The following is a 24,953-nucleotide window of genomic DNA, read 5'->3' on the forward strand; positions in this document are numbered from 1 at the left end:
TTGCTATTGATCTCTGCATCTAGAGTCTGTGATCTGTGTCTTCTATCATTTAACTTTTTCTGTTTGTGAACAGGGGCGGAGAGGCCTCGGCTCTGTTTTTGTCTGGGCCTCGGGAAACGGTGGAAGGAGCAAAGACCACTGTTCCTGTGATGGATACACCAACAGCATTTACACCATCTCCATCAGCAGCACAGCTGAGAGTGGGAAGAAGCCTTGGTACCTGGAAGAGTGTTCGTCCACACTGGCCACCACCTACAGCAGCGGAGAGTCATACGATAAGAAAATAGTATGTAACACTTGAGTGTCACGATCTATTCATTTATCTTTCCCTATGAGAGACAAAGGAAGACCCATAAACATGCACAAAGAATATACGGAAGTAGACGAGTAATATATGGAAGTTAGCTGCTTGCTCAATCCCAAGTATTTGTAAATGTTGTCATTCTATTATTAATTCATCAAACTTGCTTATCCGGGTCATTACATTCCAGCACTGGATGTGGTCTTAGACATGAGTAAGCTTCAGTTTGGTTGAAGACAGATGAATGGTCCACGTTCACCTTGTTGAGTTCGTGGCAGAAGAGAGACAAGCTCTGACTCTCAGTCCAGTTCCCTTGTCACCCTGTCCCCAGACCGTCTTCAAAACTTAACCTTCCGTGCTTTGGTTTCAAAGTGCTTACGGCTAACTCAGTGTGAGCTAACCTTGTCAAAAGGTGCTTTCCTGCTGCTGAGGCACCAGCTTGCCTGAATGAAAAGCAGAGAAGTCCTGTGTGACCTGCTTACCCACACGCCCTGCTCTCTCTGCACACAGCAAACTGAGTCAGAGTTCGGGTTGCAGGCCCGGCTTGCATGGGTTTTGTTGACTGTTGAGCTATCTATTATCAGCTGCGTAACTTTAGACCCATCACTTAATTTTTCTGTCTCAACATCCTTATCCGTAAAATGTGAGCATTTGGGTCACATAGCTTATGGAGTTACTACCGAAATGATGACGAAGTAAATAAAAAGTGCTTTGCACACTACTTGACCCCTCAAGGAAGGTTCTGGCTTTAGGGGTGCCCAGCAGTGTGCCTCTGATGTGAAATTTCAAACACCTTTGCGCTTTCTTCTTGGTCATAGTTTTATAAACTGTCTCAGGATTTGTCTTTCTAAAGTGAAGCTAAGCGGCTTTCCTTGATACTTTTTAGCCTGTGGCTAAGAGCCTGCTCCCAGGTCTTAGAGATTTATGCAAATTTGGGTCACATCTGACTTTTACACAGTGGTGGAAATACAAGTGATAGGATACTACTCCCCTCATGTAGTGCTTTATCCACATCCATCTGGTTCTTCTCGGTTCCTGGTTATTATATAATCGTCATGTGTGACTTCTCAGCTACTTTTTACTAACTTCTTTAGTTACATTTTTCAGGTTGATAAATTAAATTGCCTACCCATCTACCCTATCCTTCCCTAATTCCTTCACAATAACTGGATTAAAAAAATAGATGTGTGAATCCACCTTTAAGTACCTCTATCATTCATCAGTAAACATAACCCTGCAATTCAAAGTAAAATATAAAAGGAGAAAATACAGAGATGACAAGTTTCACCATTTCCTGGCTTCCTTAATGGGAAAGTGATGTTCCGTGATATTTTACCTTCATTATGAAAATGTTATAATCTAGGAGTACCCCTTAAGCTCTCACATTTGCTTGTCTCTCAGTACTCAGGGTCACGGTCCTCTAAAACTGAGTGGCATCCGTCAGTTCTGCACCATAAAAATCCTGATGGAACTCTCTGGAATAAGAGTTCTCTTTCTATACCTCTCAGGTCTGAAGGCAAACTTGCCATTGCTTCAAAGTGAATATGCGCATCGACTCCTGTTTTTGCCTGTGGGATGGTTGCCATGGGGAGGGTATTGTGAAGTTCCATAAACGCCTTTCTTAAGAGAAAGGTATAATCCAGCGGGCAGAATCTCAAAGGAGAAGGAAGGGTTTTCTGGGTCCTGGATGGGAGAACGCAGTGTGGACAGAGGGACCTCAAAATCCGTATGTGAGATTTACTCCCTAGACTTGACCTTCCTGGACCCTCATCATGCTGTGATGCCATAATAGAGCTGCTGTAACTGCCCCCCACCCCCACCCCCCGACAGGTGGTCATTTAGGATTCTCCCAGGGACGGACAGAATGATCCAGTCAACTGGGTGAATCCAGTCAGTCAGACTTCACTTTCTCCCTACTTGCTACTTCTGATACCAAAACCTTTCCTGACTCACTTTATATAGTTAACTTCAACTTGTTTCTACCTTCTGTTTGATCTCTTTCTCCCATTTTCATCGCAGCAATTTATTAGTAATTTTTCTCCATCCGGTCCTTCGAATCTCTTTATTTTGCGTGGATCTCCAGATCACTATAAATTGGAGAGGAAACTTAGTAGCTCTTTCAAGCTAGAGTCTCTAGCTTCAGACAGATCATTCAGTGGCTCAGTGAACCTCACAGAGTCTTGGTTACGCCATCTGTAAAATGCAGGTAAAACCCTCGCCAGCCTCATAGATTTTTGGTGAAGATGAGATGCTGAACGTAAGGGACTCTCACCACGCTGGTGCAACGAGCTGCTCAGGAGTGACCGGTACCAGCTGGTACCACTGTTCCTAAGACGGTGTAGCATTCTGCATCCTGCGAGGCAAAGCTGACCGCTTTTCCAACTATTGTTTTTTTGGGGGGTTTTTTGTTTTTTGTTTTTTTTTAAGATGTTATTTATTCATTTGAGACACAGAGATACAGAGAGAGCGAGAGAAAGCATGAGCAGGGAGAGAGGCAGAGGGAGAGGGAGAAGCAGGCTCCTCGCTGAGCCAGGAGCCCGATGCGGGGCTCGATCCCAGGACCCTGGGATCATGACCTGAGCTGAAGGCAGACGCTTAACCATCTGAGCCACCCAGGCGCCCCCCAACTATTGTTAATAGGGGCTCTTGTTGTACCTCCATCTTTCCCATCTACAAAATACTGCCATCTGTACCACCTACCCCATAAAGAAAGGCTCTTGGATTGTGAACATGTTAATGGTTTGAACATGAGTAGAGTTGGCAACGACGTCAGCCTTTTATGGTCCAGCTGACCCCTTTTCCTTCTAGATGTCAGAATGACAAATAATCCTGCATCGTGCCTGGGACCTTTTCTTCACCAGGCTCTGAACCAGCTGCCCGTGGTGCCTCGGAGATGGCCACTCGGTGGCATTGTGATGGAGTGTTGCAGGAATGGCTGTGTCAATCTCCCTTTGTTCTGGGGCTCTCCTCCCCGGGTCATCTATTTCCTTGTGCCATTGGCAGCTTCTTCAGGAGAGCACAGTTGTCGTGTCTTATTTGTGTAGGGCACCTTTGTGATTTGAGCCAGGTGCATGCTGAGGATTCAGAAGAGAGGAAAGATCCCTCTGCTTCTGGAAAAGCACTTCTGTGGAATAAATTTTACTCATCCTCAACAGAATGTCTTGTCATGGTAGGCAAGCAGGAAAACCTTGCCCTGGGTTTCAAAACAGCCAGATCTCTGTCTCTTGGGTTTCCTGCCCCTGCTATTAGTACAGTCGTGGACGTTGGTATTTCATTCATGCTTTAACAGTTTCAGATCAGTAATGGCCTTATATCTCTTTACAACAAGTGAAGCATCCAAAATATCAAGATTATTACAATAAGAAGCTCCCCTGCAAGCTAAATAGAAATCAGTTGAAATGACTGGCTACTATAAAGCCATATGATCAAATAATATGTTTTTATTGATAATAATGCATACATCGTATTCCATGTCCAATATCTCCTACATTCACGGTTATCTTAACATGGTGCCAGGCATTGGGCTGTGCACATTAAATGCATCATCTCATAATAGCCTCAAAACTCTACCCAGGACGACCAGGCACTGTCCTCATTTTACAGATGAGGAAACTAGCGTGCTTGGAGGAAATATAGGCAGTAAGCGGTAGAGCCTGGATTTCCGCCAAAGTCAGGATGGACGACGCCCAAGCCCGTCTTGTAACCAGTATGCGGTCGTGTTCTGGGTACTTTCAAAGGACACCCATTCTGGAGGCGTCTGAGAGAATGGTGCTGCTCTTACCCTTTTGGGGTTCTTTTTTGCAGCGATAAAATACATATATACACATATACGTATACACATGCAAATGTATATTGTTTTTCACTACCTGGCAGATTTATTTTAATTTTCAGGCCATAAGACCTTCTCCTAATCCCCTAAGACCATCAGTCCTGTTGCAGAAACCTGAAGCTCTTTGCCAGTCTGGGTTGCTGGGTCCTGTGGCACGGTATCAACACTGAGCTCCTCCAGGTTATGCCTTTTGTGTGACGTTCAAGCTACGGCTCTCTGTCTTGTGACAAGTGTCGTCTGTTAAGGCACCGTTCCCCCAGATAGCACTTAATTTATGCCTCTTCTCGAGCATCTCCTCAAGGAGGATTTTCTTTCTCACCTCCCTTAAAATCTCACCTCCCCCACTCTATTTTTTTTTTTTTTAAGATTTTATTTATTTATTTGACAGCACAAGCAGGGGGAGTGGAGAGGGAGAAGCAGGCTCTCTGAGGAGCAGAGAGCCCGATGTGGGACTCGATCCCAGGACCCTGGGATCATGACCTGAGCCGAAGGCAGACGCTTAACCGACTGAGCCACCCAGGCGCCCCTCCCCCACTCCCTTTATTGTTCAGTTTTCTTCCTCCTGTCCTCAGAGCGACTTAGCACATTGCATGTTTTCTTGCTGTCTGTTTTGGAAAAAACAGATTGGAAACTGTTTCTCAAAAACTAGATTGGAAACTACGTGAGGCTGAAGACTTTGCCTTGTTCCTTCCCAGAGCCTGCGCTGAGTAAATATTCGTGCATAAATCACGACCAGACATTGGGAAGGATGGGAGCTTCAGGAGTTGTTTATATAGCTACAGGAAGACAGGGAGATGTTCTATTTCTTTAAGAGAAACTCCTTCTTCTGATAGGTTGGTGAAAGGCAAAGCGTATTTGACAGTAAAATATTTGACATACAAAATGGCCCACAGGAATCTTACTACATGATAAAGCTGTACCTACAACCTTTCTGTGTGTCAAAGAGCATTAAAGATCCCCTTTGTAACCCTTCACTGCCTCCTGAAATTTCTCCCCAGTTCTGTTTGGGGAATAAAGCTTCCCTCTCTCCCCAGCTCCTCCCATCATTAAATTATCTCTTTCTTTGGGGACTAGTTCAACCTTTGCCCTCTTTCCTCTAGCAATTTGTCTTAAAGATTGGAATATGGTGGTGATCGTATTCCTCCTGGGAGGGGTCTTGCGAGCCAAACGTTGAGAATATATGCTCTGCTCAGCCCTCTCCTGACGTCATGTTACTTATTTGTGTTCAAAACAAACTTGCCGCCTGGGGTATCTCAGGCTTGGACTGAGCGACCAATTCCATGTGGAGGAATTCTCTTAGTGCTTTCCATGTTCCTAAGCAGCTACACATTTTCTTGTTTTGCAGAAACATCCTGCTCCCCAGTCCAGCCCTCCCCTGCCACCCAAATCATTATTCAGGCATAGCCACCATTCGTACCCGGGTTGATTTCTGTCATCTCTCTGTTTCTTCTTTAGATTTGGGAAAAGTCATTATTTTTCAAGCAGAAGACTAGGAAACCCAGATGTGGGTAGTGTGTTTGGAAGTTGGACATGTAGTCTCTTGAGAATGTTAAAAAGAGGAAAGGACAGGGGTGCCTGGGTGGCTCAGTCAGTTAAGCATCTGCCTTCGACTCAGGTCATGATCTCGGGGTCCTGGGATCGAGCCCCACGTCGGGGCTCCCTGCTCAGTGGGGAGTCTGCTTCTCCCTCTCCCTCTGCCACTCCCCCTCTCCTGCTTGTGCTTGCTTTCTCTCATTCACTCTCTCTCTCTCTCTCAAATAAATAAAATCTTCAAAAAAAAAAAAAAAAAAAGAGGAAAACACTGTCCCTGAAAAGTTCTGATTTCCACTGTGGGCTGAAGGAGAATGTCAATGCCCAATTGCTGACCAGAGCTGGATCTCAAGGCCAATTCCACCACCATGGCCAGTGGTGGTCTGGAACGGCCACCTTGGCTCTCATGGACGGCTACCCCCTGTAACTCAGCTTTTTCTTTTGGGGCCACATCAGGATTTAATGCTCTGCCACTTACCCAGCTCTTTAGTAGCTACACATCCTTAAGCAAGTTGGTCCCTCTGAGCCTCCTATTTCCTGAGTTAATAGTGTATCTTGCATGCAAAGTTCCTGCGGATTTAAATGTAGTTTTTTACACACACGTGAGCGTGCACACATGTAAACACCTGTTGCATGTTTTCCCACTTGTTGCAAGTGGTGGTAGCTTTCTAAGCCGTCCAGTTTGTGCTGCCACTAACAGTGGTGAGGGATAGCTGTACTTTCGCCCCTGGATTATATGTACGCATATACGTACGTAATTTTTGTAGGTGGTTATGAGTTTATGTGAGTTCTATTTGGAGATTTGACCAAAAAAAAAAAAAAAAAAAAAAACAACCTTGAAGTCTTTCCTAATAATTGGGGGAGTTTATTTTTTTTAATTTTTTATTTAATTATTTATTTATTTATTTATTTTTATTATTTTTTTATTTATTTTATTTTTTATTTTTTCTTATTTTTTTATTTTATTTTATTTTTTATTTTTTTATTTTTTATTTTTTAAATTTTTTTATTTTTAATTTTTTTAATTTTTTATTTTTACTTATTTGTTTTTTTTAAGATTTTATTTATTTGAGAGAGAGAGAATGAGAGACAGCATGAGAGGGAGGAGGGTCAGAGGGAGAAGCAGACTCCCCGCCGAGCAGGGAGCCTGATGCGGGACTCGATCCCGGGACTCCAGGATCATGACCTGAGCCGAAGGCAGTCGCTTAACCGACTGAGCCACCCAGGCGCCCAATTGGGGGAGTTTAAAGTATACTCTGAGAGAGCTTGATATCAGTAATCCAACTTAGCCAATAAATGCTGTGCTTCTGCTCCATACCCAGCTCGGAGCTGAACGTGATGGAAGTGCAAAAATGATATAAGATGGCATCCTCCTCCAATGATAGCAGCCTCATATTTGTAAGCAAAACCTTACATTTGCGCTTCACATTTACAGATCCCCATAGAACACAGCACTGGAATTTTGTGGGGACTCCTCGGTCATGATTGAATTTTAGACCAGACTTCGAGTTGACCCCAGAAAGCATTAATTGGTCCTCCATTCCATTTTATTTTGCTGTGCTTAATAAATCAGCTTCTTCTGTTTTATTCATTGACACACTGAAGATTTATTTTCTGCCTTTATCTCCCATCGCTGTGTATTGAAACCGCTTTTCTGGCACATTTCTAATCCAAATCAAACTCCACACCAGAAACAAATTCAACCTAACAGACAGTAGAATCATTTCATGTTTTAAAAATATCTGCTCAGTTGCTCTTTTAACAGATAGGAGACAATATGGCACCTTCAAAATAAAACAGATCACAAGATATCAGGGAGATAGAAAGTCTTAACTTCAGGGTTGCTATTAAGACTTGTTACTCATGGCCAAAGTCAGTCTGAGCTGAGGTTCCCTGGAGAATTTCCTCAACAGGCTGGCATAAAAGATCCAATCAGCCCAACTAATGAAATGTGAAATAATAGGAAATAAGAGCTTAGGATGAGAAAAAGCCAGGGTTCTGCTCTGAGGGAGTGTGACTAGACCTGAACAACGCCCACGCCTTCTCACCAAACACAGATGACATCCCTAACTTGGTGGCATCCCCAAAACCATCTGCTCCTCATCCTGAGACAGGCCGAACATCTCATTTGCTGATCAGGACAGCTTTGATCTGGCTCGAGGCCCGGTGTCCTCTCCTGTTTCCCTCACTCCAATGGACAGAGAGGATATTTTCTTGAGCAATCTGAGTTCTGTGGAGGAGAATTCTGTTTCTGATTTCGGTAGGGAATTTGGAGTGCACTGGATGCGCCCCTGGGATGGAAACCAAATTTTGAGACTTGGTTTAAAACGGAATCGAAACCTACAGGGCTTTGTTGTTCTGTTCTCACATGTAGAGCCTCTGGACTCCATGACGTGGGCCGACTGTTCCACACAACTTTGCTTTTAAATTATGCTGTCAGAGCCTGCGTGCGTGTGTTGTGATTAATGGGGTTCCCCCATGTGGTTCCAGTTTTCGGGACATCATTTTTCTTCAAGACTGTGTGCTCCTTGGTGGTCTTTGCCTTTTCATTCTAAAGAGAGACCTACAAATTCCCTGATACTGTGGCTTCTCTTAATGATGAAAACCCTGCCTTAGATCTTTCCAGTCATTTACACCTAAATATTTCCATCAGTGACAGTAACTTCCTCTTGAAATGACCCAGCTGGAATTTCCCCTGAAAACAGGGTGAGAGGGAGGGAGGCTGCTTTTATTTCTTTTCTGTCTGTCCCTTTTCCCCCTCCCACTCTCCTTGGCCTTCCTGCCCCACCACCTTTGCACTCTTCCCAACCCCCCCCCAACACTACTCACATTTCATTTAGATAAAGTGCTTGGAAAATAAATAAATAAATGAGAACACAGTGCTGATCTGGAATTCCACAAGTGTGGCCATATTAAGAGCGTTTAACATGTGGTTGGTGTTTGTATAGAAAAGTACGGAGCAGCTTTTTATTTAAGCATGCAGCATGTACGTCTCTACCTGTGACTCTGTGTGGACGAGGCATCTTCCTGTTATGGACTCGGCCTCATAAAGTTTTTATCGTTCACGTTTGAGGTTGGCTCATGTTGGAGGTGGTTATTTATTCGACTCCAGGACGTTACACACACTTGGGGTGTTTATTCTGGAGGGGTTTCTGTGTACCGAAAGTGTCTGGTACATCTGAAGAACAAGCAAAAGGAGCCAAGTGCGAAGACATCGTGAAAAATCTTGAATCCAGGCACAAGTCATTGAAAAAAAGAAAACTTGGCCAAGGAATGTGACCATGAGGGTGAGGTACAATGAGAAGAATGCAGGCAGAGCCATCTCTTAACAACAGAGGATCTGGAGACTCGGAAACAGCTTGCTTCTGGGGTGTTCATGCCTTGACTTACAGACCAGGCCTTTGGAAAACAAGGCTGCGAATTGAACCGCAATTTCAAATGAAGTAGAAGTACCTTTGCAGTGATCCAGCAGGCTCACTTCTGGTTACATATTCACAAGAATTGAAAACAGGATTGCGAAGAGATCTTTACATCCCCATGTTCTTTGCAGCATTATTCGCAAGAGCCGAGAGACGGAAGGCACACAAGTATCCCCTGATGAATGGATGAAGAAAGGGAATGTGGTAAATACATATAATGAAATATTATGCAGCCTGAAAAAGAAGGAAATCTTGCCATGTGCTTTAACAGAATGAGACTTGAGGACATTATTTTAAGTGAAAAAGCCAATCTCACACACACACACACACACAGACAAATACCATACAATTATGTTTATATGGGGTACCTACAGTAGTTAAACTCATAGAAACAGAAAGTAGAATGGTGGTTACCAAAGGTTGGGAGGAGGGGAGAATGAGGGGTTGTTTAATGGATGGAGTTTTATTCACACAAGATAAAAATGTTCTAGAGAGATCCGTTGTACAGCAGCGTGCATATAGTTAACAGTACCGTACTGGACAGTTAAAAGTTGGCTAAAAGGGTAAATTTGTGTTACGTGCTTTTTACCTCACCAAGAAAACCAAAGAAATACCTTTTTAAAGTCAACAATTAAAAATCCAGAAAGTTTCTTATGTAGAAGTGGGTAGGGCTCTGTTTACCCAAACATCTTGCAAGCATCCGACATGGAGGTTCAGAAGATGGCTGGTTAATCAGATCTGTTAATCAAGAAATAACCTCCCCTGCTTGCCAAACACAATGTCGGGGCTCTTGGCCACCATTCAGTTATTCCAAGAAAAGAGGGTAAGGCTTGCCTCCTCTCTCCCACCACCATGTCTTACGGTTCTATATATTTTTGTGCATTCTGCCACTCCTTGGGTATCAGTGCCTATCTGGTATGGATAGTCTGGTGACATTCAAAGTGTCAAAAGGAACAAAAGACAGACCTGATGGCCCTGTGTGAAACTAGATCAGCCAGCGTGTCAATGTAGATCCATAGCAGATAATTAAAGAGTCCATTCAGACATCCTCAGGGGACCCTGAGGAAACTTTTAGGAGAGGGCTCATTTCTGAGGAGTTATGCGGCACTTTCTTCCTGTGAAGATCAGATTTCTTTCCAAATCAACCAATCTCCACACTCCTCTGGAAGGATACACCTTAGAACAACAGGACTTTGCTTTCAGCTGCCTTTATCCCCCCACACCTTTCTGATGACCTTCCACCTCAGTTTTCCTATTTGTCTTGATGCCAAACAAAGCTTAACCACTGTCTTCCAGTAACTTCAAGGAGAGCACCCGCTCATCTCCTGAGGCTTGTGCATTCCCAGCAGGAGCGATATCAGCCCCAAGGAGGCAAAAGTAGACGCTTGTTGGGGAGGGCAGGTTTTTTAAACCTTAGCTATTTCACTGGTTTGCAAAATCTTACCTCATTTGTCTTGTTAAGGAGAATCTTAGTTCAACTTTTTCTCCCTGCGTGAAATGATCGCGAAAGAAAGGTTAAAAAGCACGCTCTTGCTGATGGGAATGTTATTCAGCCATAGCTGAAGTAAACTGGATTCAAACCAAGAGGAAAAACTGATCTAGTTCTCACATTCTGCTTTCAAAAACTGGAGAAATGGCGAATCTCCTTCTGTACTATACCGGCAGGCCCTTACTGCTGTAACGTCCCCTCAAGCACCCTGGGTTCAACCTTGTTTTTGGTATTCACCTTAAATCTTTGAGGAGGTCTTGGTTCTTCCGTGCACCATTTCTGTGGATGCTAAAAACCGATGTTCCATCTATGGCAGAGCATGCCTTGGCTTAAAACCTACGCCTCTCCCAAGGTATCCGTTCTGGAAGGGCAGGGCCAGACCGTGTGCTTTCAAGCTTCCAATGCCTACCTCAGTGCCTGGTGGTCGGTTCAGCGTATCTGATCATTAAAAATGTTAGGGTCATGAAAGAACTTTAGTTTTAACTAGAGCTGGGTCTGGGGTGAAGCAAGCAGGGGTTTGGGGGGGTAGAACTGAAAGGCACACAGGCATAACCCCTATGTTCCAAGCCGAAGACTCACCCTAGTCCTGACCCCAGTTTTAACAGAAGTGCAGTCCAATTTCCAAATGTTTCTCTTTTCAAAGTTGACTTACACAGGCGATTCTCTAGATGTGATAGAGTTACAGGAGTGCAGGAACAAGGTATTTAAAACCACGGTTTCAACGCCCCCTCCATTCTACTTTTAGGAGTGAATTTTCTTTCTACTTGCATGTGACTCCCATTGACCCCAGAAGCCTAAATTTTTCATTTCTGTCTTCTAGATTACTACGGATCTGAGGCAGCGTTGCACGGACAACCACACTGGGACCTCGGCCTCGGCCCCCATGGCCGCAGGCATCATTGCGTTGGCCCTGGAAGCCAAGTAAGCCTATCTCCCTATGTTTCCGCTGCCGACAGCCCCTCACCTCAAGGACAACTTACCCGTCCCCTCCGATAGAATCCCTAAGCGCAAGGACCCAAGATAGAACCTTCTAAGTCCCACCTTTATAAAACACCAAAGATTAGGGTTTTGAAAAGAATTGTTTTCCCTATATTAAGGAAAAAAAAACCACACTTTTTTTTTTTGGTTTTTATATCCTTAAAAAATCAAACTGTGTAATTACTTTATTATGGAGTCATAGCGCAAGCATGCCAATTGGCTCCAACACTGTTGCCTTGTTGAGGTTTTTATTCTAGTCTGGGAATGTTCCTGTGAGGCTCAGAGCAGTCGGGGCCCTTTCCCTGCGGAACAGTGAGGCAGCTCAGATTCCATGACAATAGCGCTCCCTCTGGGGGACAGAATGTGTCAAGGTCATATGACAGATGCTCAGGGACAGGTACGACCCATCTACCTTTAATCCTGTTCAACGTGGTCAAATTCTGTGTCTCAAAGATCCCTTTGAAAGGCCCCTTAGATGATGTGCAGTAGGTCTCACCTCTTTTTTCTGTAAACACCAACAGATTTTGCTGTCTTAACTCTGAAATCACTGATCTTAATTCTTTCAAAACCTCATACGGATCTACACTCTCTTACCCTCCGTTTCAAAATCTGAAACGCCCAGAAAACTGGAAGTTCTTTTGCAAATTTGACACACAAAGTCCGCTGATGGCAAAGCTTGCCCTGAACTGGTTTGAGGCCTTTTACAGTCTTTGTTGTGAAAATTCATACATTTTACTGCAGAAATATGAATGTATTAGTTTATGAGGTGCTGGCTCAGACCCCTCGCCCCCAACTGAAGTTTTGTGTAATACGTGCTCTGGATGCCATATCTGAAAAAATTTTGAATTCCAAGTGCATCAGGTCCAAAGATTTTAGAAAAGGGACTGTGAGTCTGCACTCTGACACCCTCCTACAAGAGGACCATAAAAGCAACTGGAGTAATAACGTAAGTGTTTTTGCAAAAATAGCCTTGCACCCCTGCCCGAGGGAGGAAGGGAAAGATCCTTTGATTTAGTCGTACCCTGACGTACAGTAATAGTAGGTGACAGGAAAAGAATACAAGAATCATGACGAGACGCGGGTACTTCAATAAGAAAGGTTCTGGCTCGTTCTCAATACATTTACAGCTGCCCCTTTTTAAGGCAGGGGGCCTTTATTAAGGAAGTCGGGCCTTAATGTAAAATGGAAAGTAAATTATAAGCCATGGAAAGCCTTGGAGTAAGACAGACAGAAGAACACAGCTCTGCATGTGGGCTGCCTTAGTTTGTTCCGACCACTATAACAAAATACCATAAATGGGATAGCTTATAACAACACACATTTATTTCTCCTTTTGCTGGAGGTCTAAAATCAAGATACTGGTAGCTTTGGTGTGTGGTGAAGGCCCACTTCTTAGGTGGGTCCCATGGCAGCAGGAAGGGGCAAGGCAAGGGAGCTCTCTGGGGTCTCTTGTAAGGCTACTAACCCCACTCATGAAGCCTCCACCCTCCCTCCCAGAGACCCCTAGTACCATCATGTTGGGCAATAGATTTCAACACACGAGTTTTGTGGGAACAGAAACATTCAGGACATAATGCGTATTGTATCTCTTGTTGGCCTCTTGCCTAAACATTGGTGCTAAGGGATGCCCAGCTTCCCACAAATCTTTGTATTTCTTCCTTTTTGATGAGAAATATTAATCATTTCAGCGTATTGTATCTTTTAAAGTGGTGAAAGTTGGGGTGTAGCAAAAAACTTGTACTTACCCTATTAAATTCTCACTTGACAACTTTTCACTGGGCAGTTCTGCCCCCAGAAGTCTCCATTAACTGTCTGTTGTTAAGTGGGTCACTGTTGTTTGGATTTTTGAAAATAGATTGTCTTCATCCTGAAATTCTAGGGTGTTTCTCAGGAATATTTTCCGATGCACAAAATACTGAAGGGGAAAAAAAGTCAGGATTTTTCCTGCACCTCCCCATTCCCCACCAAAAAATGATTGTCGTCTCAAACTTTGCAACCAAGTGCCCTATCTGTGGCTATAGACCTACAGGATACTCAGTTCCTCGGGATATTACTATAACACTCATATTTCAACAATTCTTTTGACCACTGTTTAAGCTCAAGTGGAAAATCCTTACCTTTGTGGCCCAAACAGCCCACTCAGTTGGGTAAGTTCGCTTTGGGGCTGGGAACACCCCGGAATTCTTCATCTGTTTTCTCTTTCTTTGCATTTTGAGCATTTTTAAAGACTAATTTTTGCCTCAACTGTGATGAGTAGAAGGAAGGTTGCAGGATACACCCTACCTGGAAAAATCCACTGTAGATTAAGATTTTCAGCAGTACAGTTTGATCATGGGGCCAAAGTAGATGGTCAGTAATCTGATAAAATAAGAAAGGATAAGCCTTGCCTCTTAACCCCATTGGCTTGTCCTACAGGCCAATCTTTGCCTCTGAGTGAAGGTGGAGATTAGGAGAAAGACGTCTGAGCATTAAAAGAAGGGGCATTAAAAGTGGATGGTCCACTGGGATCAATAAGCCGTGGGCCTCCCACATGAGGAAAACGTATCTGGAACTAAGAAATTGGAGCCAGGAGCTCAAATGACAGTCCGCCAAGGCTGCGGTCATTCAAGCGCTAAGCCTAAACCCACTCCGCAGCCCCCACAGCCCCTCCCCGGGGATCTCCTCTTATACTAGTATTTCTCAACAACACTTGGACCTTGGTATTTGGAGATTCATCCTCTCCTCTCACAAGCTGAAAATCCCAATCTACAAGATACTCCCTTGAAAGGAGAGAGGGGAGAGGGCAGAGGGAGGCAGAGTTGGGCGCCAGGACACTGGGACACTCCAGACACGCATCCCCTGCTCAGGTCAGTGAGGAACGATGAGGCTCAGTGCTGGGGTGAAGAACCACCAGCAGGAGCTTCAGTCCCCGTTTATTGGCACGGCCCCATTCTCCATGTCCTAGAGGGAAGCATCCTTGCTTCTCCTGAGGTCACTCGACTACAGTATCTACCAGGGAAAGCTCCCACCTGCCGAGCTCCCCTCAGCCTGCTTTCTTTGCATCCGCAAGTGCTGGCCTGCATCAGTAGAACAGTAGATCCTCTTCTGGAACGGCTGCAACCACTGGCCATTCTGATGCTTCTCGCTCCCCTCCCCTCAGAGCTTTTCCCAAAAACAAACACCAAAAAAACAACAAAAAAACAAAACAAAAAAAAACCAACAACAACAACAAAAAACACCTTGGTAGGAATCTAAGAGGAAAGAAAACAAAAACAAATACAAAGCATAGAAACAGATAAGCTTCAAGCGTGCAGATCTCTTATCCCAGCTCCACAAAAGCTCGGTCCTGAGTTAACTCTGCGTGACAGCTCACAGGACAGCCTCCCTCCCCATCCTTCTCCCACGGGTGTGTAAGAACATGTATTGTAATAGACTCCCCTATAGCGCACCCCAGATCCTCAGGTAAAAGTGAATCCTCCCAAGACCGGAGGGATTCTGAGTGCCTCTCAAAATCTGCCACCTTTCCTGCTCTCCCTGGGTTTGAGCCTCTTCTCTCCAGCTGCCTCTGACGTCTGACTGCAAACTTTGCCTTTCTAGTAAATAAGGCAGTTGCCTTCTGCTCCCAGAGATGTTGTCTGGGCACTGAAAGCGGTACATTTCTTAGCTTTCTAAAAAACCGTAAACAATTTCAGAAAAAGAGAAAAAACTGTGCTCCTAAAAGAGAGGGCAGAGAACTTTTTGTGTTGGGGTGCTCTTGTCATGTGTGTATTAGTTCAGAGGTTTATAATATTTCAATTATTTGGGTTTTGTGGATTTGGAAGGAATTTTGGGGTTTTTCGGCGGAGCGAAGAAGGAATATGTAATCAGTGATTACGAGTGAACTAATTATCTTTTGGGCCATTGCTACTTCAAGTGGTGTTTTTTGTATGGCATAACTCAGAAAGCCCTGGTGAAATGAGTGTCCTTAAATGAAGCAAGTAGTGAAACATGACTAATAGATTTAGGGGAGCAGCCTACAAGAACACCAGGTCACGTGTATAAAGAGCCTTGCACCCTGACACTAATATACATTTATTGCTAGTACTCTAGCCCCCTGGGAAGAGAAAAGGCAGTTGTCAGCAAATGATGTTTCCTACAAAATGGCTTATAAAATAAAAATTGATATAACTGACGTTCATAAAAATACACTGTTCAGATTGGTTTTTTTTTTTTAAAGACTTTATTAGAGAGAGAGAGAGCATGAGTAGGGGGAGGGGCAGAGAGAGTGGGAGAAGTAGACTCCCCGCTGAGCAGAGAGCCCAACGTGGGGCTCGATCCCAGGACCCTGAGATCGTGACCTGAGCTGAAGGTAGATGCTTAATGAACTGAGCCACCCAGGGGCCCCTACTGTTCAGTTTCTTACACTATGCTTTAGTGAAAGTTTCCCTGACCCGAGTCTGTAACTATTAGCAAAGAGAAGCTAGTTTAGTGGAGTCTTTCATATGTCCAATTACCAGCATTAGCTCAGGACATTCACAATTGAAGTTACTAAAGAAACCTTTCGGCCTTAAGTTGCAAATGGTCTCTCATTGGAAATTGGAATAATATATATTCAGCAATCAAGAAATGTTGCACAGTGAATGGTCAATAAAAGGGACTGAGTCAGGAAGAAATTTCTAAAATTATTTAGGACTTTGAGAAGGAGGCTTCTGATACACAGACTATTCCACAAATCCTTGTTTTAAGTGACCTGGAAGCGTTTTCCTCAGATGTCATATCTCAGGGGCCTCAGGGATACCTTCCTTTGAGAACATCTCATGTATCTGGACCTAACTTCAGAAAATACCCAAATTGGGGTGGCAATGTTACTCTGTACTAGAAACATACCTGGAGTATATTAAACAGTCGCTGCTTCTGCTAGCTAGCTAGCTAGCCCCATGGGCATACATATACACACATTTCTAGGTAGGCTCATCTACTTTCTTCTTACTACCTATCTGTTCTCTCCTAGTTCAAATGTCCCGTTGGAATATATCATATACGTATTTGTAGAACACAGGTTATAGAATGTATATAGAGAGGATGTAGTATTAGGTAACTTAGCTAATTTATTGTTGTACTACAGATGTTTTTGTGTGTATTCTCTTCCAAACGAGGCTTAAACTCCTTGAGACTAAGGATTGTGCCTTACAGTCTTTATTTATATGCATATAACAAATACCTGGTACATACTATAAAAAAAAAAAAAATTAAAGCATCATGCTAGATGCTAAGTGAATTAGGCAGGACATAATTTAAATATTTGTAAAACCTGTCACTTGCCTTCAAAGGGAGGCAAACATACACTAACATAGATGCACAAATTGTGTAAGAAAGCCAATGCAGTCATTTTGGGGGAGCGTGCAGGATTTGGCCGAAAATAGAAATGGCCAGCCTCCATGATCCAACTTGGAACATTGGCTCCATGACACTTTTATATCCTCCTTGACATCTAAGCACCGTGTTTTGCAAAAGGTCATTTCCAAACAAACATTAGGTCAATCCATCTAGTCCAACCTTCTCATTTTTTGTACCAGGGAAATGAGGTGAACAGAATTGCCCAATTTCATATATTCATTATTTTTATCTTTTAGTTCCTCTTGTTGGTGTTGATTAGTGACTTCTTCCCCACACCACCTCAACTCATCCCTTACCCAGTTTACTTATTGTTCCTTAGAACTGGGCTTAACTCAGGTAAAATAAAGACATGGTGTTATTTCCTCCCTTAGCTTCGAAGAGAAGCCCCTCTACCTTTGATCTTTAGTGGAAGGGATAATGGGAGACATGGAAAGGTCAGTGTGTGAAGAATTAAAGATGTGTTGAGCCACAAGATGATTCACACCATATGCTGTTGATTTCAGAAAAACCATCCTGAAAATTGTTTTCTCAGGAAATTAAACTTACCATCTGCATTTCTTATAAACCTACAAAGTCCATCTATCTAAATGTTATGCAGTTCCTACTGATCAACCACTTTATGCCTTTGCTCTACCTTTCATTATAACCTCTGTCTTACCTATGTATGTTTCCAATGGAGGAAAAATATGAGGAAATGCTCCAAATATTTGAGATTCAATATTATTGTGAGAAATTAATACCTGGGACAGTTGAGATGGTGCCTGGAGTTTTTAATAAGCTGAGTTAAAGTAACTAATGGAGGGGCTTCAGAGTTCTAGAACTGACCATTTTGCAGGGAGCCCACATAAGAAGGACTCGATAGACCTAAGCATTTCTAAATATTGGGGTTAGCATCTTAGGCCTGGTATCTTGTAAACTCTTCTTATCTTCTTTGTTTTGCTTTAATTAAGAACACATTTCAGTATAAAATGTTCCATCAGAAATTCTCCCAAGGGCCACATTCCCCTGTACGAAATGCTGCAGTGGGCGGGGAGGCAAATGCATTTGGTTGTTGAGGTAAAATAGCAGAGAACATATCAACTCTTTGCTTTTAGGAGAGTTTTCCTTATTTCACTTAGAACTTCAGAAGCACGTGCACATGCTCATGGTATGAGCCCTGGATTCTGTAGAATGACGAGGGTAAGGATGGAGTTAACACACACTCCCCTTTCCCCCCTACTCTCAGAGTTTCTTGAGTACTGTAATGTTGTAGTTTGGGCTTAGCATTTAACTGAGATTTCTGGCATGAAGGGTTGGGATCTGTAGCATGAGGAGGGTGGGGAGACTTAAAATGTGCTCAGGGAGGAGAGCTGAAAAGGTTTGTGAGGTAAAAAGAGCACACATTTCCACTTGAGGCCCAGCTGACAGAGAAGGGATGTACTGTCCTGGATGATTCCCTATAGTGAAATAATTGTAACCAGACCCACAGAGCAGTTACCATGGGCCTTCTGCCAGCACTGTGCATGAAAATAGCTTTGTTATGTCTACACACAAACAGACAATACACTGTGTCCTCTAGCACTTTTCGAGTTCAAATTATGTGGAAGCCAATTTTCACTAGACTCAACTTTTTGCCTAACTAGTGGTTAATGGCTTAAAATAATGCAGCTTCTAAAGGTGTCCTGTATTGCTGGAAAAGCCCTGGTGAAGAGGCTCCTTCACCTTGCATTGTCTTGAGATTTAGCCCGATGTGTTCTATCCCCTTCCTGAGATGAGGAAACGAAGAAGGGATGGGTAGTTAAGTCGCCCAGAGAAGTAACCAGGTGATTGTTAGCTGCTGCTTTGGCTTAGCTTTATTTTCAAAAACAGATGGTTCACTGAACATATTTTGCTCATATTGCTGTAATAATAAAGATTGCTTCTTAGGAAGAGTAGTTCTCAGTTCAGTTGCAATTCTCAGCATTTTTCCTTGCCAGGTGTCATATGTTACCTTAGAAATGTCTCAGGTTATAAATACCTGATTTGTGATTTAACTTAAGCAGGATCACTTTAAGATTCAAAGTGGGAAAGACCTTTTGGTGTCCTCTGGGATTTGACTCATTTTATACTAATTATATCATTATCTGTGATATGCGCCCCTTTCCACCATCTTGACAAGAATTCCATTTCAAAGGACACTATGCCTGAGAATTCTATAAACAATGCTACCACTTTGAAAAAATAATGTAGAAGGCTTCTCTTGGTTTAAGCCTGGGGCGGCGGAGGGGGGGGGAGTGTGTGAGAAGGGATTTTGGAAGGAAACTTCTAATCTCATTTTTCTCATCTCTGAAAGGTATGCAAAGAGGATATGGGTGTTAGTAACATTGAGCTTAGATGGAATCATCCATCCATTCAGTAGACATGTATTAATGGTCTACTTGTTGTCAGTTCCTACACTAGACATTGTGAATTGAATGGTGGGTTGACAGACATGGAATTTTTGTCTTCTTTGGCGAGGCAGTCTACAGCAAACCAAATGATAAGTACTTAGAACAACATAAACAGAGTAGAATAATGGAGAGAGTAATTTGATGAAAGGAACCATTTTATCTAGAGTGATAATGGAGAGACCTTTTGGAGGAAGTGACATTTTAGCTGAGACCTGAAATATAAGGAGGCTCACTGGTAGAGAACTGGACTGAGCATTGCAAGGGAGAGGGAGGAGCAAGTTGGGAAGACCACATAGTTGGAACATGGTTGCTGGGTTTGAGAAATAGGAACATATTCATGGCTAGTGTGAGCTGAGGGTTTGGAAAAGTCCAGATCACATAGGGCATCATAGTAAGTAAGCATGATAGAGGCCTGTGGAGTCTTCTAAGGAGGGAGACATGATTTGATTAAAATTTTTAAAGATCATTCCAGCTTCCCCTTGAAGAACACTTGGTGTAGGAGCAAAGCAGGTACCATTTTGGAAGCTAGTAACATAGTTCAGGAGAGATTAGGGTAGCCTGGTCAGGGTGATGATGATGGAGACAGAAAGAAGTGGATAGATCTGTTGTTCATTTTGCAGGTACAGCAAACAAGGAATGAATTAGAATAACGTGCTTTGGGGGGGAAAGAAAAACTCAAGGCTGCGGTCTAGTTTCTTAGCGGAGCTCTTGGGTAGATTGTGTACCATTTATTGAAATAGATACCCTTTATTCTTTCCATGGGATTCTGAGAATTAAAAGAGGCATAAATACCCATGGGACTAGATCTCTGGGCCTCCGGGTCTTGCAACAAGACCCATAGCCAGTAGCCAGTTTCTCTTACAATTACTGACTATGCTTTGGTGCATCAGCTCCCCCAGCAATTTATTACTTAATTCTTAGAAAATGCTTTTCACTAAGATCATGGTTGCTATAAATGACTGAGCAATTTACATTTTTAAAATAGAGAAAATAAAGAATATGGAATTTATTTACATTATAAATTGCTCATCTGCTATGTCCTTTAATTTAAATAGGGTGTTAATAGCAAATTGACTTTTATGCAGTTACCCCATAAGATTGCTTAGAAAATCTAATGAGTTAGTGGGTTCTTCAAGAAATATGTAAAATTTAGTATTTAAATTTAATCTCTTGAGGGTTTGTGGATTTTATTCATTGCCAGGAAATTTTTGTTCTTGATAGTGTCTATGGTAACACCCCAAACACTATCAAATATAATTTTTCTTGCTGAGAATAAGAGAAGCTGCCTTTTATCCCCCTCCAGGGTCCATTATATTTCACACCATAGTTTGCTAACTGAATCACTTTAAGCATATTTCAGTACATTCTGCAAAGTGACTTACTGTATAGCTTCATCAAATATCACTGTCTTTGTATTTGAACATTCTCAGATATATTCCTCAACTCTATATTGAAACCCAGTTAGAACTCAACCCTATTTTTATACCACGTCTTCTTGAGTTTTGAATCAGTCTTGTATATGGTCACATTGTCTTAACCTATAATTTTTTTACTTGTAGGATGTTTTTGTGTCATTTGTTCAGATGAGGATAATTGTTCCTAGTGACACTATTATTATTTTGTGTTTAGCTGATCCCGGCATTCTTTTTACTCTGTTTCTGAAGAATCATAATACATTTTGCCATCAGTATGAGAGAAATGTAAAGAAGAGAAGTAGAAATGACAGACTGAAAAGCATGTCATTTCACTAGCATGCAAGATTTATTCATGCTGACCTCAACAAGTCAATGATGGCATTTGATTTGTCAAAAGCCCAAAGCAACAAATTCATAGTGAAGTAATCTGAGATACCTGGAATACAACCTGCACACAAAAAAAGATATTTTGTGTGTAGAAGATTGGCTTATTTCTTGCCATCCTGGGTTTTCGTTTCTCCGTTTGTGATGATTCTGAACCATACTGAGTAACCATGTGTGTGACCAAGGTGAAGTCAAGTTTTATGTTCTTTGCATATCCCGGAAAAACAATATTCCTGTGAAGCCTGGTAGTGTCTTTCTAACCCATAAAGTCATAGTACATCTGACCGTGATATGCTGTATGGGAGATAAAAGTTTCTTCTTGCCTCAATTGAGTGTGGAAATAGTGCATCAGAGTGCAAAAAGGTAAAATCCAAAAATGATGAAAAATAAAAACAGTAGACAGCTTTCACCGAATGCTTGCTCTGTGCCAAATACTGAGCTGAGTGCTTTTATTGGTTATCTCGCTTAGTCCTCAGAGCAGTGCTGTAGGTAGGCATTAGCTCCCTATTTCAGATGTGGGAAGAGGCTTAGAAGTTTATCCAGGTGGTAAGCGGTAGATCTGGAAATGGAACTCCAGGTGATGTGACCACAGAACACACTGTTACACCGCCTCACCTTTCTACTGTAAGAGCTATAACAAGACATGCTTAATTGCAAAGGCTGCCATGAAGTATAAGGGCCAGGAGTATGGAGAAGGGTGACAAAACTTTGCATAGGGATGATTTAGGAGGACTTTATAGAAAAAGAGGGATTCAAGCTATACTCTGAAGATTATTTTTTTTTTGGCTTTAGTATGTATAAGTCATACAGAATCTTGTTTAAAAATGTAGATTTTGAGGGCAACCGGCTGGCTTAGTCGGTAGAGCATGTGACTCTTGATCTCGGGATTGTGAGTTCAAGCCCCATGTTGGGTGTCGAGATTACTTAAAAATAAAATCTTTTTTAAAAAAGAATATTTTGAAGCCCTCTCAATATAGTTTGTTTAGTCTACTGTATTTTTTTTATTTTATTATGTTATGTTACTCACCATACATTACATCATTCGTTTTTGATGTAGTGTTCCATGATTCATTGTTTGCGTATAACACCCAGTGCTCCATGCAGAACGTGCCCTCCTTAATACCCATCACCAGGCTAACCCATCCTCCCACCCCCCTCCCCTCTAGAACCCTCAGTTTGGTTCTCAGAGTCCATGGTCTCTCATGGTTTGTCTCCCCCTCCCATTCCCCCCCCTTCATTTTTCCCTTCCTGCTATCTTCTTTTTTTTTTTTTTTTTAACATAGCCCTCAATATAGTTTGGGTGATTCGATTACAACTGGTCCATAGATCACAGGAAAGAAACCCCCCAGACCGTCAGCTGTCTTGAAAGTGAGTATGTGCAGTAGCCCCAGCAGCACCAAGAACAATATTGGGCACACAGTAAGCAATCAGATATTCATATAATGAGAGAATGAATCAGTGGAGAGAAGGAAGTCTCCCTTTAGTTATTGAAAAGTATGAATAGGTATCTGTTAAGGTAGCTGTAGTTAGTAGGGTATAAATGGCAATAGGTTTCGTTTTAATTCTAAATGTTGACTGATTCATTCAGGAAATACTTATTGAGTCATGCTTGTTACCATCATCTCTTTGTTTTAAAACCCTTTTTCCCCATCTCAGAAACTGCAATACACTTACGGTCATTGTTGCAATCTTTAGCATCAGAATTCTGATGTAACTCCATGTGTGGCTGGCACCATGCTTAGAACTAGAATATGTCTATGAGCAAGACATGGATGTTCCATGCCTCAGCTGCCAGAATGGTAGAGCAGGGTCATCCCAAATGCATATGGTGCTTTGAACCTGGCTCCCAGAGAACATGCATTCCAGCGAAGGGAGGCATAAAAGTTAATTAACATCTGATATTAAGTGCTATGAAAGAAAAAACAGAGGATGATACTGGGATAGAAAGTGCTGGTGGGCTAAGGGTAGGGAAGGGTGCATAACAGCAAATAAGGAAAGGATTAGGTAGGGTCACCAATGAAATGATAGCATTTTTGCTGAAAGTGGAGTCATAAAGGTGATTCAACCTATACTTGGTTTTTATGAGTTTTTACTGAGTTATCGATTGATTGCAGCATTAACTGAGTTTCACCTTTTTTTATCCAATGGTGCTTAAATCATGACCAAGCCTTAGGTAACAGAAGGACAAATGAAAAGGAGAAATAATCCATATTTTTTTTATTTCTACCAATATTTAGAAATATGCCCATACATGATTGAAAACTGAACATCCCTTCAAAGTTTAAAATTGTTCATCCAGAATCCAGTGAAAGCCTTAATTGTCTTTTTTTTCTTTTTTCTTTTTTAGAGGGGGGTAGGGGCAGAGGGAGAGAATCTTAAGCAGGCTCCATGCCCAGTGCGGAGCTAAATGCAGGGCTCGATCTCACAACCCTGAGATCATGACCTGAGCCAAAATCGCGAGTTCGATGCTTAACTGACTGAACCACCCAGACACCCCTCGATTTTCTATTTTTGGTGAGCACGCTAGTTTATCTGAAAAACTTGATACACAACCATGGAATGTTGGGAGGAGGGAAGAGAATTGAGGGAAATTTAAGGCAGGCTCTCAGAGGAGTCTGCTTGTTATTTGGCTATTGGAAACCTTTTTAACTGACTTGAAAGAATATAAGAGGGAGCTTCCTGGAGAGAGCATGATCTAGGAGTGATCATATTAGTTATGCTGTATTCTTATTCATTGCTCTGAATTTAGGTGCCATTGAAGTTGACATCTAATAGCCTCATTGCCATAGCAGATGTATTCAATTTTATAGTTTTCATTGTGCTAAAACTCTCCATTATAGGCAATACCATACCTGAAATATAAAATACTTATGATCAGTTTGTCTGAGAAATCATAACATTGGAAGGTTGCCCAGAGACCATCTGGTCTGTAGAGATGCTATTTAGCGAGAGTGTTCAAGGACCACCAGGCAAAGGAGAATAATATTGGTAATGGAATGTAAGTTATTTTAAAAAATAAAGGGGTTTTTTTTAGTTTAAAAAAATTTGGCTTATTTGGAAATTATGCACTATTTTGGTATAAAGTTTTCTTAATTGTATGAAATGATGCTGTCCTCATTTGGCAAAATTAAGTGACAGTCTTCCACTGATTTCATTTGCACTAAAGTATTGAACACTGAAAGATACCAGAAGAGCAAACCCATCACCACCAATATTGCTAGCAAGAGAACCATTTAAAAAAAATAGATCTAATCACTAAAATAATACATACCAATTGTAAAATATATATATATATATATATATAAAGCACATAGAAATATAGAAACAAAAATCAGAATTCTCCCTACACAACCTTCAGCAACTGTTTTATGCTTGAATAATACAGTAACTGCTAATACTATGATATCCATTCCAAAGATTCTTAATATATACAATGTATTTATTGCAAAAACATCTCCTACTTTATTGTCTTCAATCTGCTTGTCACCTTCCCTTCAGATCCTGTTGTTCATTTTGTCTTCCCTCCTCCATTAGTTTTTTACCACCCATTTTAACTACATAATGCTTTGTCCAATGCAGTTAAGCAAGATTAGAATCAAGAAGGTTTTAGGTCATTGTGGATGTCTCTACTTGTTGGAAATTGGGTGTTGAGAAATTCCTGAATTCTAGAAACTAATATTCAAAATGAGTTTCAGAAACATGGGTCAAAGTCACTCAAAAAGGATGTAAATCTGTGAATCCTCTACAAATTACGTACTAATCTTTCTTGTTAATATTTTTCTTATCAGTATATGCTCCATATATTACCCCTGGCCATAGTTATTATAAATATTATATCAATTTGT

At 42.0% G+C, this 24,953-nt stretch overlaps 1 protein-coding gene across 5 annotated transcripts in view; it reads left to right on the top strand.

Moving 5' to 3' along the window:
- The window catches only part of PCSK5 (proprotein convertase subtilisin/kexin type 5), a 466,280-nt gene that overhangs the window by 191,367 nt on the left and 249,960 nt on the right, over positions 1-24,953 (top strand). For all 5 annotated transcript variants that reach the window (XM_045882270.2, XM_045882271.2, XM_045882268.2 and 2 more), the window contains exons 8-9: positions 74-286; positions 11,389-11,489. In XM_045882270.2, the coding sequence (XP_045738226.1) occupies positions 74-286; positions 11,389-11,489 (314 nt within the window). The remainder of the gene's footprint in view (positions 1-73; positions 287-11,388; positions 11,490-24,953) is intronic.

Source organism: Mirounga angustirostris, unplaced genomic scaffold, assembly GCF_029215605.1.
Source record: "Mirounga angustirostris isolate CCGP_5_RB_7025 unplaced genomic scaffold, mMirAng1.0.hap1 SCAF_15, whole genome shotgun sequence".
Classification (NCBI taxonomy): Eukaryota; Metazoa; Chordata; class Mammalia; order Carnivora; family Phocidae; genus Mirounga; species Mirounga angustirostris.